We start from the raw sequence: 19,149 nt of genomic DNA on the forward strand, positions 1-19,149 counted from the left end.
CAGACTTACTTTAATAATAGGCTATATTGTTGCGTGGGTAAAATGAAAAGTATTGTGTGTGTCATTTCTGCCTTGCCCCATTGAATAAAATGTATTTCTTATAGCCAAACTATATATTTATTTTGCAACTTAAACACATTTAGCATAGACAATGTAATTTTTGTGGTAGTCTTAGGCAAACCATCTTCATGGTTTCAACCATCTTCACCAACCTTCAAAAGTATCACACAGTTGTGTGTATGTTTTAAACTAAGGATCCCATCAGCTCCTGCTTCCAGACATTGCACTGACAAGGGTTGGATTTGCACTGAACAATTTAATGTCAAGGTGTGTACAACTCTAGTATAATAATTAGCCTCATTCATTGTCTACTGTTATTATTTTAGATACATCGTGGTGCTAGTAGACATTAATTGCAAAACTGTGTTTTAATCAATTATTTGGTTATGTGACTATATTTAGCATAGTTTTATCTAGGGTTGCACATTTTGGGGAATATTCAGAGGTGGAAAGTTTCCATGGGAATTAATGGAAATATATGCAAATTAATATTAATACCATTTAAAATGTAGATGCTTTTTGCATTTACCATATCATATGGAGACAGAAATATAAACATTTTACCTTATCATAAGTAGACATAATTGCAAATTATTAAATCCTTCCAATATACTTTTTTTAAAACTATTTAGTTACGAATTGAACTTTAATTAAATGAGTTCACTCTTCACATGGGATGATTTCACTGAACAACAAAAGGGAATATTGAATGATCCATCTCATCTCCAAAAAAACATTTAACATACATAAAATGATAGTCTAGGACCTAAAGCTTTAGTTGTCTTCCTCTCAGGGTTCCATGTCTTCTTATGGAACATCCTCAATGTCCACCTCTTGAACATCAGACTGAGGCCTCATCTTCACTGTCACTTTCCAACCTTGTTGAGGACGACTCGTTGTCAGGCTCAAAAAGATGATGACAACACCACCCCAACAGGTGTTGCTGGGCAGCTTCAATTTGGTGCTCTTATTCTTCTCACTTTGCTTGGTGAGCTAGATTGTTCTGCTACAACTTGATGACCCTTCACATACCTAACCATTTCCTTGGCTCTCTTGTAGTGTATCCATTGTTTTCAGTGCCATGTTGTCCTTGAGGAGCAGATTCGATGCATGAGCAGCACAGACAATGGATGTGATGTGAGGGTAGGACTCCTACACTTTAGACCAAGCAGCCTACATGTTTGCAGCATTGTCTGTCATCAGTGCAAATACCTTCTGTGGTCCAAGGTCATTGATGACGGCCTTCAGCTCATCTGCAATGTAGAGACCGGTCTGTCTGTTGTCCCTTTTGTCTCTGCTCTTATAGAATACTGGTTGCGTGGTGGAGATGTATTTAATTATCCTTGCCCACAAACATTCGACCACCCATCAGAGATGATTGCAATACAGTCCGCTTTCTCTTTGATTTGCTTGACCTTCACTTGAACTCTGTTGAACTCTGCATCCAGCAAATTAGTAGATAAAGCATGTCTGGTTGGAGGGGTGTATGCTGAGTGAAGAACATTCAGAAATGTCTTCCAATACACATTGCCTGTGAGCATCAGAGGTGAACCAGTTGCATACACAGCTCAAGCAAGACATTCATCAGCATTTCTGATTCCAGGAGGACCATGAGCTGTTGCTGCCGATAAGGTGTCCGATTCATCATTTTCACCTCGAATAGAAGTAGAGGGACTTTTGTCAGAGGTTGCTTGTTGTGAGCGCTGAGGGAACATTCTTCACATATGATTTGGCACAGTATTTGCAAATGTACATAGCCTGTCCTCCTACATTAGCTGCAGTGAAATGTCTCCACACATCAGTTAGTGCTCGTGGTATTTTCCTGTAAAGATTAGAAAAAAATGAGTAAAAAAAACAAATAGAATTCCATGTACAGATAAATAGTTATGCAGTTTGATTAAACAACTCCTTTGTAAGATACAGTGCCTTGCGAAAGTATTCGGCCCCCTTGAACTTTGCGACCTTTTGCCACATTTCAGGCTTCAAACATAAAGATATAAAACTGTATTTTATGTGAAGAATCAACAACAAGTGGGACACAATCATGAAGTGGAACGACATTTATTGGATATTTCAAACTTTTTTAACAAATCAAAAACTGAAAAATTGGGCGTGCAAAATTATTCAGCCCCCTTAAGTTAATACTTTGTAGCGCCACCTTTTGCTGCGATTACAGCTGTAAGTCGCTTGGGGTATGTCTCTATCAGTTTTGCACATCGAGAGACTGACATTTTTTCCCATTCCTCCTTGCAAAACAGCTCGAGCTCAGTGAGGTTGGATGGAGAGCATTTGTGAACAGCAGTTTTCAGTTCTTTCCACAGATTCTCGATTGGATTCAGGTCTGGGCTTTGACTTGGCCATTCTAACACCTGGATATGTTTATTTTTGAACCATTCCATTGTAGATTTTGCTTTATGTTTTGGATCATTGTCTTGTTGGAAGACAAATTTCCGTCCCAGTCTCAGGTCTTTTGCAGACTCCATCAGGTTTTCTTCCAGAATGGTCGTGTATTTGGCTCCATCCATCTTCCCATCAATTTTAACCATCTTCCCTGTCCCTGCTGAAGAAAAGCAGGCCCAAACCATGATGCTGCCACCACCATGTTTGACAGTGGGGATGGTGTGTTCAGGGTGATGAGCTGTGTTGCTTTTACACCAAACATAACGTTTTGCATTGTTACCAAAAAGTTCAATTTTGGTTTTGACCAGAGCACCTTCTTCCACATGTTTGGTGTGTCTCCCAGGTGGCTTGTGGCAAACTTTAAACGACACTTTTTATGGATATCTTTAAGAAATGGCTTTCTTCTTGCCACTCTTCCATAAAGGCCAGATTTGTGCAATATACGACTGATTGTTGTCCTATGGACAGAGTCTCCCACCTCAGCTGTAGATCTCTGCAGTTCATCCAGAGTGATCATGGGCCTCTTGGCTGCATCTCTGATCAGTCTTCTCCTTGTATGAGCTGAAAGTTTAGAGGGACGGCCAGGTCTTGGTAGATTTGCAGTGGTCTGATACTCCTTCCATTTCAATATTATCGCTTGCACAGTGCTCCTTGGGATGTTTAAAGCTTGGGAAATCTTTTTGTATCCAAATCCGCCTTTAAACTTCTTCACAACAGTATCACGGACCTGCCTGGTGTGTTCCTTGTTCTTCATGATGCTCTCTGCACTTTTAACGGACCTCTGAGACTATCACAGTGCAGGTGCATTTATACGGAGACTTGATTACACACAGGTGGATTGTATTTATCATCATTAGTCATTTAGGTCAACATTGGATCATTCAGAGATCCTCACTGAACTTTTGGAGAGAGTTTGCTGCACTGAAAGTAAAGGGGCTGAATAATTTTGCACGCCCAATTTTTCAGTTTTTGATTTGTTAAAAAAGTTAGAATTATCCAATAAATGTCGTTTCACTTCATGATTGTGTCCCACTTGTTGTTGATTCTTCACAAAAAAATACAGTTTTATATCTTTATGTTTGAAGCCTGAAATGTGGCAAAAGGTCGCAAAGTTCAAGGGGGCCGAATACTTTCGCAAGGCACTGTACATGTTTTAAAATGAAACATGTATGGTAACAGGTGAATTAACACTCCTCAGTTAGCAGGCTCAAGCAAGCTAAAACCCACATGGTAGCAAATACTAACTAGCAGAAATTGTTAACCATTTGAAATTATTTAAACACACTTTGCTTTAGGCTACTATTTACTAGTTAACAAAAAAATTATGTATATGTCATTTAAAATATATTCACCCCACCCAGTATTGTAATCAAGACTTACCAGAAAGCATGTAGTCCTTGGCTCAGACAGTGTAGTAGTGTGGGCTCAATAGCATCTCATTAGTGTGCAAGATCTTGAGAATCAGCTGTACATGTGATGGAAGAGTGAACTGCACAAATGACGAAAGAATGCACTGTGCATGCAGAGGGTTGCAAATCCATTGAATTGGGGTAGTTTAGCCCAAATAAGCCTAGAATTGCCTTGTTTATCCCACAAAGAAGGTTCACTGTTATAAGCTAACTTTTTTGATGAATTTAAGCTAAATTCCTGGGCTTAACTTCCCATGGAAAATTTCAGGAAAATTTGCAACCCTAGTTTTATCTAAGAATGGTATATTTCACCAGATGTGTTGGCGGGTGGTCAATTTGAAAGGCTCTACAATGCGAGAATTATATTCTTCAATAAAAATGGGCAAAAGTCAAGTATGAGCACATGTGCGAGTTTGGGTTGGAAAAATGCTGCAGTAGCTGTTTTCAAAGTATTTCTGCCATTTTTCATAGCTGCTAACTACACAAATACATTGGGATCCTATATCCAATCTCGCACAGCAACACTGCCTGTCAAGGGAGCCGTGGGCAATGAGTGAAGTGCTGATAGATTACATTTTGGAGGTGCTATGTACAGGCATAAAAGTTAGTCTAATTTACTCAAAAGTCAACAAAGTTAGACTGTTTCAAATGATAGTCAGATCCCAAATCACAGACACAGGTTTTAATTTTTTCACCGACACGTGAGAGTACTCGAGTGGCCAATTACCACGTCAACCTCCCGACTTAAAGGGGCAGCTGAACATATTGTCTCTGATATTTTCATTAAAAGACAGGTCAAAAAGAAAAAGGATGAAATTGAGCAACATACCACATTACTTCTTACTAATACATTTCTTGTTTTAGAAACATTACAAACCATGGTCATCTGTTTTGTGTTGTTTTTTTAATGTAATTATGTCCCAAAAATATTTTGGCTGGTAAAAAATCTGAGTGACTGTTTTTTTATTATCTACCTTCCACAGTGGCCCTGATCAGTATCATAGTGAACATTCTGGTATCGTGACAACACTGAGATGAATGGTTAGTGAGATCAAGCAGATATGAAATAAGTATTATATGTGGTGGACTCGTCATTGGCTAGCCTACTGTTTTCCCATTGGGACTCCAGTACATTCTGTTATTTGAACTTAAGACCAGGAAACCAGTCTGACCAAACTTACCAGTTTGGTTGACTCATGAGCTGTCTAAAGAACACAATAAATATTGCTCGGTGCAGAACATAGGCTAGGCCGAGGCTACTCCTCAACCTTTGTTCTATTGTATTTGTAAAGTTCCTCTGCCTCCTTACATTTAAACTCAGCATTTAGCCTACAGTGCAAAATAATTGTAGATTGCGAGACATTTTTTGTCAAGCTTTGATAAAAATCATGACGTTTTTTACATTCCTTCAGATTCTGCAGAATGACAACTGTCAAACACATTAAATTGATGAGAATTATTATCTTTCAGTCACAGGGACCTTGAGTGACCAAGCAGAGACGACACTAAACACTTTTTGAAGATTGCCAATCATTCACCTTCATTTTGATTAACATTTCAAAGGTCAGTGAAGCATAGTAAGTCTCTCCAGACTTCACTCAATCAATTTCCTCTTTACAGCTCTGAAATACACTGAGAATACAGAGATTCACAACATGTATATTTCTTATTCCTCAAACACACTTCCCTCTGCTCTTAAGGGAATATTCATGACTGTTTGGACTTGGAGGACTGTAGTTGAGAATAATAGACATTAGAGATTGACAGATACTAGGAAATGCAGAGGAGAGTTGAATGGTCTGGATCAGTCAGGTGTTTGTTTTGAAAGATAGAGCAACGGTGTTTTCCCAAAGCCAGACCTTCCTCCCTGTGGGACTCAGTTGTGACAGGTCTTAATTGGGCTTGGGCGGTATACCGTATGTCGGTGGTATTTGGTAAAAGCCATGGGATGATTTTTACATACCGTCAATATCAAAACTATTTCCTGGATTTAAAAGAATACATTTCAATATTTGTATTTACCTGCAGTCGACTTGTGCAATACTTTAGGAGATCAAGCAGGTTGCCAAGAGTGTGCAAAGCTGTCATCAAGTCAAAGGGTGGCTACTTTGAAGAATCTCAAATATAAAATACATTTTGATTTGTTTAACCATTTTTGGGTTACTACATGATTCCACGTGTTATTTCATAGTGTGTCTTCACTATTATTCTACATGGTAGAAAACAGTAAAAATAAAGAAAATGCCTACTCATTCAAGGGGTTCTATATTTTTACACACACACACACACACACACACACACGGGTTCTTTATTTTTGTATATTTGTCACTGCTTGACAAAAACATTTTTGGTCGGCAAACAGGCGATCGACCAAACAGTCGACCAGTCGACTAAATGTTGTCAGCCCTAATCACAACTTTGTTCATTTGCACAATTTTTCTCAACTAACTTTCGCTTGTAAATGTCCACACTCAAAAGAAAATAACATTCGGTAGCTACTAGATATGCTTGTATAACTTTATGATCTGGATTTGCAATTAGGTTTGTTCGTTGTCGCTCGTTAGCATTTAGGTAACCGCGTCAATGTGATTTCACTATTAGTTTGTGACAATTTTGTTAGCATTTTGGTAAGAGGCCCAACAAGCTTTTCTTGCATTTTTAGCGCCCCCTTTTGCGCTATGCCGTAAATCCCAGTATGAGAGTAAGATGATATGACAATATAAAAATCTGGATACCACTCAAGCCTTGTCCTGATCTCTTCCAACCCGTTAGTGAAAATCTTGGATGTTTCTGTAGTCGTTCCTAAGACTGTTCATAAATGATTCAATAGTAGGGTTCCAGATAAACAACCACTGCAGGTACACATTGAATTTTTCTTAAAATCAGGACATACAAATGTACATTTACATTTTAGGCATTTAGCAGGAGCTCTTATCCAGAGCGATTTACAGCAGTGAGTGCATACATTTTCATACTGGTCCCATGGGAATCAAATCCACAACCCTGGCGTTGCAAGCACCATGCTCTACCAACAGAGCCACAGCAAATGTTGTTTCCTTTCCCCCAATCTAATCAACACACTTCATTAGTAGACTTGCTGCACCAAAGCCTGCACTTCTACAGTATATCAGCTTAATGGAAATGGCCATGGCCAAACTGAACTATAGACCACAGACTTGATGTTGACTCCTAAACGTCACAAACACCAGCTAGCATTAGCCTCAAGCCACGCAGCTAGAGGTGAGCCTTACTCCATAGTCCCGGGCACTGACCTGAGCTCCCAACACAGCATCTAGCCTGTGCACCTTGGCCAAGATGGGGATTATAGCCTGGTCGAAACACAGCATCTAGTCAGTACACAATTGTCAAGATGGGAACTAGATATCCCTGCTGGATGTCACACTCATTACCGTATGTCACCGTTGTCATACTTATTTATTTACCCAGAAGTAGGTCAGTGCTGACTCTGCATTAGGTGATGGGCCTAGTACTCTGTTGTTTGGCAAAAAAATAAATAATGGTTTTCTACTGTACTTGACATTATGAATCCAGAAATATCGAGCCCGTCCTGTGAAAGAACACCATCTAAGCCTAAATTACTGACAATGGCACTCTGAGGCCTGTGTGAGGTGGGGATAAAGAGGGCAGCTGTATGCCAGCTGCATTTTATCATGGCACACATTGTTTGAAATGCTAATTGCCTGGGGATCATGGCACAGTGCTTCTTTATACTGCCAGATGCTTATCTTGGTTCTGTACCAAGCTTAGGGACGTCACACCCACACCGGCCGGCCAGCTCACTGGCAGGAATAGGAGTGGACTGAGCTGACCCTGATCTTAAGGTAAAGACAGATAGTACACTGAGTATACCAAACATTAGGGACACCTTCCTAATATTGAGTTGCCCCCTCCACTTTTGCACTCAGAACAGCCTCAATTCATCGGGGCATGGACTCTACAAGGTGTCGAAAGAGTTCCACAGGGATACTGGCCCATGTTGACTCCAATGCTTCCCACAGTTGTGTCAAGTTTACTAGATGTCATTTGGGTGGTGGACCCTTGAACTGTTAAATGTGAAAAACCCAGCAGCGTTGCAGTTCTCGACACAAACCGGTGCGCATGGCACCTACTACTGTACCCCGTTCAAAAGGCACTTCAATATTTGTTCTTGCCCCTTCACCCTCTGAATGGCACACATTACACAATCCATATCTCAAATTTCTCAAGGCTTAAAATCCTAATTTAACCGGTCTCCTCCCCTTCATCTACATTGATTGAAGTAGATTTAACAAATTACATCAATAAGGGATCTTAGCTTTCACCTGGATTAACCTGGTCAGTCAATGTCATGGAAATTGTTGTTAAATGTTTTTTACACTCTGTGTTTATACACTAGTTAACATCAGAATTATGGGTAATATATTATTGTAGCTAATGTATGATATAAGTTATTCTGGTCACTAGACCTAGGCCAGGCCTATAGAGCCCAATGAATCACACAGGAACAGACTAAATTACAGTATGACTGTCTGGAATTGGCAAGTCTAACAGGTACACAGTAATAACGGACAACCATGGGAGTGGCACTGAGGAAACTGTTACATAAGATCAGGCCAAGCTGCCTCTCTTCTGTTCCTCAGCCTCACCCACAGAACCAGTGTCAGCCCTGAGCCCTGCAGGCCTGGTGAGAGAACTGGGGCTAGCGGAGCTGCACCCTGCCAGGGAGATAATGACAAACTGTCATCCTAATGGCAACACTAGACAGACACAGACCTGCTAACGGCTGTCTAGTGTCACCTAACCTGTATAGCACAGTTCACACCTACGCCCAGCTATTCACAATGGATTTGAGATTGCCGCTTCTGGCACAGGACTTGATATCCATACCAGAGTCAGGCCAATGGCAGAGGATTGAAATGCCACTGACTGTGTAGCCCATTACTAAACTAAACATAAGCCTAGTCTGGATTTTCACTAAAGCTGTGGTATTAAAATGATCTGAAAAAGTATTATTGACTCATTTGGCTGACAACAATAACATACAATGAGGTACTGCCCTCAGTCATTCATTGCTTCCGTTGGTTAGGCCTATGTGGTTTCCAATGTCACTGATGTCAATGTGAATTACAACAATGACCCATCTTTCTCTATGGTATGAAATGACTAGCCTTGTCCTACAGTGTGTGAGCCTTTTCTAAAGGAACAATGCATTGTTTAATGTGAGCTTAATGAACACATTCTTAATCTCAACATAATACACTTCAAGGTGGGGCAGAAGGTGTATTTCGCCCTGTGATATTCATTGCGATAACTTTGGCCTAACTTCTTCAGCGAGTAGGCAGATCAGAAATATTTTAAATAGCTGTGTCTCTTATTCGAGGGCTTGACAACTTCACCAAATGCAGTCCAGTACGAGCATTGCAAGAACTCCAGCATATGAAAAATAATGCCCTGAAGGCAGGTTGCTTGTTATCATTACAGAGGCTCTTTGAGAGTTTATTTACAGTCGGAGTGCTACATGAACTGCCCAAATCACACCCATCAAGGAGGTAGACGATTGAACGTGCGTAGATGTAAATGACATGGAAATTTAGGCTGGTTTAGTTTTCTGATAAGCTGGTGTCCAGAGAAAGTGAGTAGGCTGATTGTAAAGCTCAGCTTGTACCTCAAAGAACATATACAGACTTTCTAAAATAGACTACTCAGTCACATAGGCTAGCCTGACTGTCATTTATTAATGCAGCCTAGCTAAGATGTGCTTCTAAATTCTGACGCATTAGCAGAATCACAGCAATAAGCTTGTTTTCTATGGTACATTGAACATAGACAAGTGTTCGAAAGTAGGCTACACTGTGGACAGGGGTTAAAGATAACGAGTTCAAAGCTATCCGGTGTGTTTTGAAAAGAGGAAAATCACATGCCAAGAGGTCTCAGCTTGATTCAACAGGGAAAAGGAGCTTGTTGAGGGGGTTTCCGATGTGGCAGTCATTGTTTCCCCAGAGCTTTACCTCCTAACAGCAGCTATCCCATTTGACCCTGACCCCACCAACATTCACAGCAAAAACATGGAGCGGATGAAGTGACACTGTGGTAAACATTCCCTCTGCCTTTTACACACACACACAGTTATCACCAACAACACTTGCACTTATTTACCATTGTTCCCATGGAGGCTACCTGCTGTTTTAGGTCAAGGAAGTTGTTTACACTGCATCTTAGAAAAATTAATAATAAAGCAAATTCTCTCTGAATTGTTGTCTAGGCTTTTTCCATTGCCTTTGAGGTAAGGAATAGTCATGCACAGCTCCAGTCACAGAGGAGGTGTGTGATCAGGTGGTCTAGCAGGCTCCTGTAATTAACAACATCAGCCAGATCCAGCCAGGCATGACCAGAAAATAAACATGCAGCCGCTCTCATACTCAACATGACATACATGTTAACTGGGCACAAAACCAACGCAAAGACGCACTTTTAGGGCAAATGGACCAGGAACTATTCCTGGCCTTGCGACTGACCATAGCCTAGTGATGTCATGCTATGATACTGGGCTTACATCAAACTTGAGTTAAGCGGAATCAACATGGATAGGGGTAATAGTTTCAGGATGTCCCTGACATTTAGAAGAGCCTTTAATATCAGTCCTATCTTGATATCAAAAACATTTTAAGTGGCATGTTTTATCTTTCGGTAAGAACGAAGGGAGTGCAGTGACATTTGCCTGTGTTCTTTCGTAAGTGTGTGTCTGAGTTCTCATTAACAAAAAGGCCTTTTGAACATGAAAACCACATCGTTTTGTAAGCTTTCAACATCATTTATAGCAGCACACATCATGGTGAGCAGTGAGCAATAATAAAAAATATAAAAAAATAGGCCAACCTAAACTGTGTAAAGAAGCACCTTATCACTCATCCCCACTTCCTGTCCACATCGTGAAAAGCCAGCACCAGACCAGGAGGAAAACCTTCCTATGCTGCAAACACCGACTGCAGTAGGGGGATGGCCATTGAACATAAATAAGGAGGGCCAGCTATCAGCCACTGCAAACAGACCTACTACTTACTGTCTATTATCTATCCTGTTTCAGAGTCACTTTACCCCTACCTACAGTGGGGCAAAAAAGTATTTAGTCAGACACCAATTGTGCAAGTTCTCCCACTTAAAAAGATGAGAGGCCTGTAGGCCTCATCATAGGTACACTTCAACACTTCAACTATGACAGACAAAATTAGGAAAAAAAATCCAGAAAATCACATTGTAGGATTTTTAATTTATTTATTTGCAAATTATGGTGGAAAATAAGTATTTGGTCAATAACAATATTGGGTCAATAACAAGTATTTGGTCAATAACAAATGTTTATCTCAATACTTTGTTATATACCCTTTGTTGGCAATGACAGAGGTCAAACGTTTTCTGTAAGTCTTCACAAGGTTTTCACACACTGTTGCTGGTATTTTGGCCCATTCCTCCATGCAGATCTCCTCTAGAGCAGTGATGTTTTGGGGCTGTTGCTGGGCAGCATGGACTTTCAACTCCCTCCAAAGATGTTCTATGGGGTTGAGATCTGGAGACTGGCTAGGCCACTCCAGGACCTTGAAATGCTTCTTACGAAGCCACTCCTTCGTTGCCCGGGTGTTTGGGATCATTGTCATGTTTCATATTCAATGCCCTTGCTGATGGAAGGAGGTTTTCACCCAAAAATCACACGATACATGGCCCCATTCATTCTTTCCTTTTCACGGATCAGTCGTCATGGTCACTTTGCAGAAAAACAGCCCCAAAGCATGATGTTTCCACCCCCATTCTTTACAGTAGGTATGGTGTTCTTTGGATGCAACGAGTTGAGTTTTTACCAAAAAGTTATATTTTGGTTTCATCTGACCATATGACATTCTTCCAATCTTCTTCTGGATCATCCAAATGCTCTCTAGCAAACTTCAGACGGGTCTGGACATGTACTGGCTTAAGCAGGGGGACACGTCTGGCACTGCAGGATTTGAGTCCCTGGCGGCGTAGTGTGTTACTGATAGTAGGCTTTGTTACTTTGGTCCCAGCTCTCTGCAGGTCATTCACTAGGTCCCCCTGTGTGGTTCTGGGATTTTTTGCTCACCGTTCTTGTGATCATTTTGACCCCACGGGGTGAGATCTTGCGTGGAGCCCCAGATCGAGGGAGACTGTCAGTGTTCTTGTATGTCTTCCATTTCCTAATAATTGCTCCCACAGTTGATTTCTTCAAACCAAACTGCTTACCTATTGCAGATTCAGTCTTCCCAGCCTGGTGCAGGTCTACAATTTTGTTTCTGGTGTCCTTTGACAGCTCTTTGGTCTTGGCCATAGTGGAGTTTGGAGTGTGACTTTTTGAGGTTGTGGACAGGTGTCTTTTATACTGATAACAAGTTCAAACAGGTGCCATTAATACAGGTAACGAGTGGAGGACAGAGGAGCCTCTTAAAGAAGAAGTTACAGGTCTGTGAGAGCCATTAATCTTGCTTGTTTGTAGGTGACCAAATACTTATTTTCCACCATCATTTGCAAATTAATTAATTAAAAATCCTACAATGTGATTTTCTGGATTTTTTTTCTCATTTTGTCTGTCATAGTTGAAGTGTACCTATGATGAAAATTACAGGCCTCTCTCATCTTTTTAAGTGGGAGAACTTGCACAATTGGTGGCTGACTAAATACTTTTTTGCCCCACTGTATACGTATATACACTACATGACTGAAAGTATGGACACCTACTTGGTGAAATTCTCATTCCAAAATCATGGACATTAATATGGAGTTGGTCCCCCCTTTGCTGCTATAACAGCCTCCACTCTTCTGGGAAGGCTTTCCACTAGATGCTGGAACATTGCTGAGGGGACTTGCTTCCAGTCAGCCACAAGAGCATTAGTGAGGTTGGATGATTAGGCTTGGCTCACAGCCGGCATTTCAATTCAAGGTGTTCATTGGGTTTGAGGTCAGGGCTCTGTACATGGCAATCAAGTTCTTCGACACCGATCTCGACAAACCATTTCTGTATGGACCTCGCTTTGTCCACGGGGGTATTGTCGAGCTGAAATCGGAGCGGGCCTTCCCCAAACTGTTGCCACAAACCTGGAAGCACAGAATAGTCTAGAATTTCATTGTACATTGTAGCGTTAAGATTTCCCTTCACTGGAACTAAGGGGCCTAGACAGAACCATGAAAAACAGCCCCAAACCATCAGTTGGCACTTTGCATTGGGACAAGTAGCGTTCTCCTGGCATCCGCCAAACCCAAATTTGTCTGACGGACTGCCAGATGATGAAGTGTGATTCATCACTCCAGAGAACGTGTTTCCACTGCTCCAGAGTCCAATGGCAGCAAGCTTTACACCACTCCAGCCGACGCTTTGCATTTCACATGGTGATCTTAGGCTTGTGAGCAGCTGCTCGACCATGGAAACCCATTTCATGAAGCTCCCGACGAACAGTTGTTGTGCTGACGTTGTTTCCAGAGAGTGTTTGGAACTCGGTAGTGAGTGTTGCAACTAAGGACAGACTATTTTTACATGCTACGTGCTTCAGTGCTCCCGTTCTGTGAGCCTACCACTTCACGGCTGAGCCATTGTTGTTCCTAGACGTTTCCATTTCACAACAACACTTACAGTTGACCGGGGTAGCTCAAACAGGGCAGAAATTTGACGGACTGACTTGTTGGAAAGGTGGCATCCTATGATTGTGCCACGTTGAAAGTCACTGAGCTCTTCAGTAAGGCCATTCAACTGCAAATGTTTGTCTATGGAGATTGCATGGTTGCATGCTCAATTTTATACACCTGTCAGCAATGGGTGTGGCTGAAATAGCAAAGTCCACTAATTTGAAGGGGTGTTCACATACTTTTGTATATATAATGAATATAGTGTATTTACCTCAACTACCTCGTTCCCCTGCACATCAACTCGGTACTGGTACTCCCTGTATATAGCCACGTTACTACCCGGTACTCCCTGTATATAGCCACGTTATTACCCGGTAGTCCCTGTAAATAGTCACGCTATTACCCGGTACTCCCTGTATATAGTCACGCTATTACCCGGTACTCCCTGTATATAGTCACGCTATTACCCGGTACTCCCTGTATATAGTCACGCTATTACCCGGTACTCCCTGTATATAGTCACGCTATTACCCGGTACTCCCTGTATATAGTCACGCTATTACCCGGTACTCCCTGTATATAGTCACGCTATTACCCGGTACTCCCTGTATATAGTCACGCTATTACCCGGTACTCCCTGTATATAGTCACGCTATTACCCGGTACTCCCTGTATATAGTCACGCTATTACCCGGTACTCCCTGTATATAGTCACGCTATTACCCGGTACTCCCTGTATATAGTCACGCTATTACCCGGTACTCCCTGTATATAGTCACGCTATTACCCGGTACTCCCTGTATATAGTCACGCTATTACCCGGTACTCCCTGCATATAGTCACGCTATTACCCGGTACTCCCTGCATATAGTCACGCTATTACCCGGTACTCCCTGTATATAGTCACGCTATTACCCGGTACTCCCTGTATATAGTCACGCTATTACCCGGTACTCCCTGTATATAGTCACGCTATTACCCGGTACTCCCTGTATATAGTCACGCTATTACCCGGTACTCCCTGTATATAGTCACGCTATTACCCGGTACTCCCTGTATATAGTCACGCTATTACCCGGTACTCCCTGTATATAGTCACGCTATTACCCGGTACTCCCTGTATATAGTCACGCTATTACCCGGTACTCCCTGCATATAGTCACGCTATTACCCGGTACTCCCTGCATATAGTCACGCTATTACCCGGTACTCCCTGTATATAGTCACGCTATTACCCGGTACTCCCTGTATATAGTCACGCTATTACCCGGTACTCCCTGTATATAGTCACGCTATTACCCGGTACTCCCTGTATATAGTCACGCTATTACCCAGTACTCCCTGTATATAGTCACGCTATTACCCGGTACTCCCTGTATATAGTCACGCTATTACCCGGTACTCCCTGTATATAGTCACGCTATTACCCGGTACTCCCTGTATATAGCCACGCTATTACCCGGTACTCCCTGTATATAGCCACGTTAATACCCGGCACTCCCTGTATATAGCCACGTTAATACCCGGCACTCCCTGTATATAGCCACGTTAATACCCGGCACTCCATGTTTATAGCCACGTTAATACCCGGCACTCCCTGTATATAGCCACGTTAATACCCGGCACTCCCTGTATATAGCCACGTTATTACCTGGCACTCCCTGTATATAGCCACGTTATTACCTGGTACTCCCTGTATATAGCCACGTTATTACCTGGCACTCCCTGTATATAGCCACGTTATTACCTGGCACTCCCTGTATATAGCCATGTTTGTATTTTTTTTATCGTCATCATTATTTGTAATTCACATAATGTATTTACTGCTTTGTTGTAACTTTATCCTTGCATTGTGAGAAAAGGACCCGTAACTAAGCATTTCACTGTGACAAATAACATTTGAGTTGCCTTATTTTTACCCACACATGAGGACAAGTAAAACAGAAGTAACAGACTGCCTCGGCCCGCTGTTGACCTCTATCTTGATTCTTGACCATACAAGTCTTGACATTGAATCTGCAGTGTCAGCAGGAAAGTGCCCGGATATGCACTACTTCAGCAATTGTAATACAGTGGTTGTGAGATTAAGATTCGTACACAGACGTAGTGTAAAGTGGTTGACGGGTAGGGCCTAAATGACAGGGGGATCATCCCAGATAGGTGAAGTGGCTAGCAGGGTAGCGGGTGCGCGCTAATAGCGTTTCAATTGGTGACGTCACTCGCTCTGAGACTTGAAGTTGTCGTTTCCCTTATTCTGCAAGGACCGCGGCTTTTGAGGAGTGATAGGTAACGATGCTTCGTGGGAGCTGATGTGCGCGGAGGGTCTAAGTTGATCAAAGTGAGCTTCATGAAATGAGCTCCCACTGTCTTCGTATGGTGTATACGGAGACAATGGGAGTCGTTTTTTCCCCCCCTATTTAGCAATATTGGCAAACATTCCTTGTCTGCCATGAATGTTAAATACAATTATATTTTAACTTACTCTACAAAATGTCAGTGGGGTTGGTTATTAATTCTGACAAAATATCAACAGGAAATTATTATTAAATGCAATTATCTGTTTGCGCATCACCTAAGGCACGTGCACATGACAGAAGTACATGCACGCGGTGCATGCATACAAATCGAAGTCTTACAGGTGTTTAGTTTACATGGTTGTGTGCTCGATGGCAGTACCTGCACTCCAAAAACTCGGGTATATAATTGATATTTTGTCTCAAATTTCGAGTACTAGAAGGACCAACCGGTAGAGTAAGTTTAAATGTACTTGTATCCAGCATTCTGGCTTGTAATGAACGTTTTTGCAGTACTTAATTTCAGGCTGTGGCTACAAACAATGCCTATTTTGTTAGTGTAAGCTGGCGATCTAAGTTACATTCCAATAAATTAGACAGTGGCTATGTTTGCTAGCCCTTGAAGGACGAAGTTGATAGTTAACCAGTTTTGTTATGCAAGTTGGCTGCTATTGTTATCTAGTTAGTACCAGGGATATTAAGCTAAGTACCCTGTTAGCACAAACCTAGGTGGCTAAAGGTAATGCGTTGGTTTTCGAAAACCTGCCTGCTGTGCTGCTGACTGGCATGCTAATCAGTTAATTTAGCTAGCCGTTCTACAATGACATTGTGGCTTGCTAGTTAGACAGACGCGCTAGCCACAAGGGATGGCTTGGCTTAATAACGTTAGCTAACACGTTCCACGCTTATATCAGCGTGACGACAAATCAATGTATTCGACGTTGTAAAAAAACATTGGACTCAAAAGGTATGCACCCATGTTGCTAGCTACAGAGCCATCTAACGTTAGTTAGCTTGCTTGGAGGCAGGTACCATCAATAATCAAGCGAGCGAGCCACTGCTCGGTGCAGCAGCAAAGCTCGTTGACGTTTTACTCACCTAACAGTGACCGGAGGTGCTTCAGTCGGGTCAATACATCCTTCTTTGGGTCCAGAACTTTCTGTGTAGATTTCTTGACGTCTCCATGGCCCCTTCGAGTGAACATTCCGCTGTAAAACGCAATCTGGAATTAACTACGTCTTTTTTAACATGCAGTCAGCCTATGATTTGACAGTGCCACTTTCCTCACCACCGCTCTATTCTTGCTCGGCAAACATACGTTTCGCCGCTAGTCACCTCCCTTTTCGTGGTTTTGTAAACACGGAAGCGCAGCTCGTTGCGTGGCCACGCCCCCTGTTGGACGTAACCAGCAAGCACTTGTCCAATGCTTACAATTTTTCACAGAAATGTAATAATGTCACTGGCTCTGATATGATTATTAAAGTCAGATTCTGTAGTTTCGACAGCCTGACATTGCCAATTTTGTTTGGTAAACTAAACTGAGGCAAGAAAGTTGAGTTGGAGAAATGCACCACTCTCAAATTAATTGACAGTCATAATCTTCAGGGCACTAAGCACCACAATGCATACTAAATAAATACTAAACACAAAGCATAATGACTTTATAAAAACAACTGGCTAGTCTGTACTCGCTAGTCTTTCTAGCATCATAGCCTATACAAGCCAGTTGTTTTTATAAAGTCAATAAGCTTTCTATCTAGTATTTATTTAATATACATGTATAGGAAGTGTCCTTGCAGTTTTGAAGATTAAAGCCGTATTCCACTTTGTACATGGTTTATGGAGGCATATCGTTTGGGGGGGAGGCATGTTCCTATGGGAAGGCATTGTCTGATAGAACAGTGCCATTAAATTATGCCTCCCATCAGAACATGCCCCCCTATAGATCCGCACCTTTTTAATTAACCTTTATTTCAGTAGGTGAGTCCATTGAGAACCTATTCTCATATTCACTGGCTAAAGGCAACCCATTTAAATGTAATGAAGAATTATTCTAATCTAACCCCTGAATATTTAGGAATTTAAAGAGACACAAAAATAAAGTGGATTTGTTGTGTGCTTTAGTCTTTTCATGACAAATGTCTACAAACAGGTGCTGGAAATTAACATCAATTCTTAATTATCTATGCATAGTCACTTTACCCATACCTACATATACACATTACCTAGACTAACCTGTACCCCGCATATTTTCTTAACTCTATTTCTTGAATTGCATTGTTGGTTAAGGGATTGTAAGTAAACATTTCCCGGTAAGGTCTATTCGGCGCATGTAACAAATACAATTTTATTTTATTTGAAGCATTATTTTTCTTTGGAAACCATGTGCTCTTAAAGCAACCCTTTACTTGATCCAAGTAAAACAGATGTTTCACTTTCATCAGGAAAGACTTAAATGGGTAGGGACATCCCAAAGATTCCAGACAGCACAGACCCTTTCAGAAAATTAGCTGTGAATGCCAAGTTAGCTCCAGTGTTACCTGGTGTTTAACTTTGGTACTGCTGCTGGAGCTATAAATTACCTTCTTGTAAATATACATCACAATCACAAAAATTGTATTATTAATAGGTTATTTTCCATAAAGAATAATTGTGGGACTTGCTTTAGCTCTTTAAAAATATTTTTGCTGTAGTGGAAGAAGTTTTAATTAAGGAAAGTAGTGAAATATATTAAAATACTTGGTCTGACTTTGATCGACTACTATATCAACCTTATTGCATTGCCGTGTGTTCCTATTCTATTGAAATTAATGTATTCTCAAGCAAAGGAATCAGGAAGAAAGAGACCTAGGGCATCAGTCTTTCTAGAATGACACTGGCAACTAGAAGTTGTTGGTGAAGTGGAAGAGTTGTGGTACCAGGTTTCCAAGTTAATGGTTTTTGTTGTTCTCTTGTAGGCCCTCCAGTGAACAATAGGGCAACAAAGTTACTTTACAAATATTGAATAAAGTTGTAGGATAAAAAAAGGTAAGCTAAATATACTAATATAAAAGATCCCAGAAATGTTCCATATGCACAAAAAGCTTATTTCTCTCAAATGTTGTGCACAAATTTGTTTACATCCCTGTCAGTGAGCATTTTGTCCTTTGTCAAGATAATCCAGCCAGCTGACAGGTGTGGGATATCGAGAAGCTGATTAAAGAGCATGATAATTACATACCTTGTGCTGGCCACTCTAAAATGTGAAGTTTTGTCACGCAATGCCACAGATGATTCAAGTTTTAAGGGAGTGTGCAATTTGCATGTTGACTGCAGGAATGTTCACCAGAGCTGTTGCCAGATAATTTTATAAAAATTTCTCA

The 19,149-nt window shown here is 41.3% G+C and overlaps 1 protein-coding gene across 5 annotated transcripts in view; it reads right to left on the reverse strand.

Annotated features, from left to right (window-relative positions):
- The window catches only part of LOC110498370 (ral GTPase-activating protein subunit alpha-2), a 190,110-nt gene extending 172,927 nt beyond the window's left edge, over positions 1-17,183 (reverse strand). For 2 of the 5 annotated variants that reach the window (XM_036954948.1, XM_036954950.1), the window contains exon 1: positions 16,886-17,183. In XM_036954948.1, coding sequence (XP_036810843.1) covers positions 16,886-16,991 — 106 coding nt within the window. In that variant the 5' untranslated portion in view covers positions 16,992-17,183. The remainder of the gene's footprint in view (positions 1-16,885) is intronic. The other 3 variants (XM_036954949.1, XM_036954952.1, XM_036954951.1) reach the window with 2 other exon arrangements.
- Between the last annotated feature and the right edge of the window lie 1,966 nt (positions 17,184-19,149).

This window comes from Oncorhynchus mykiss, chromosome 19 (assembly GCF_013265735.2).
Source record: "Oncorhynchus mykiss isolate Arlee chromosome 19, USDA_OmykA_1.1, whole genome shotgun sequence".
NCBI classification, from domain to species: Eukaryota; Metazoa; Chordata; class Actinopteri; order Salmoniformes; family Salmonidae; genus Oncorhynchus; species Oncorhynchus mykiss.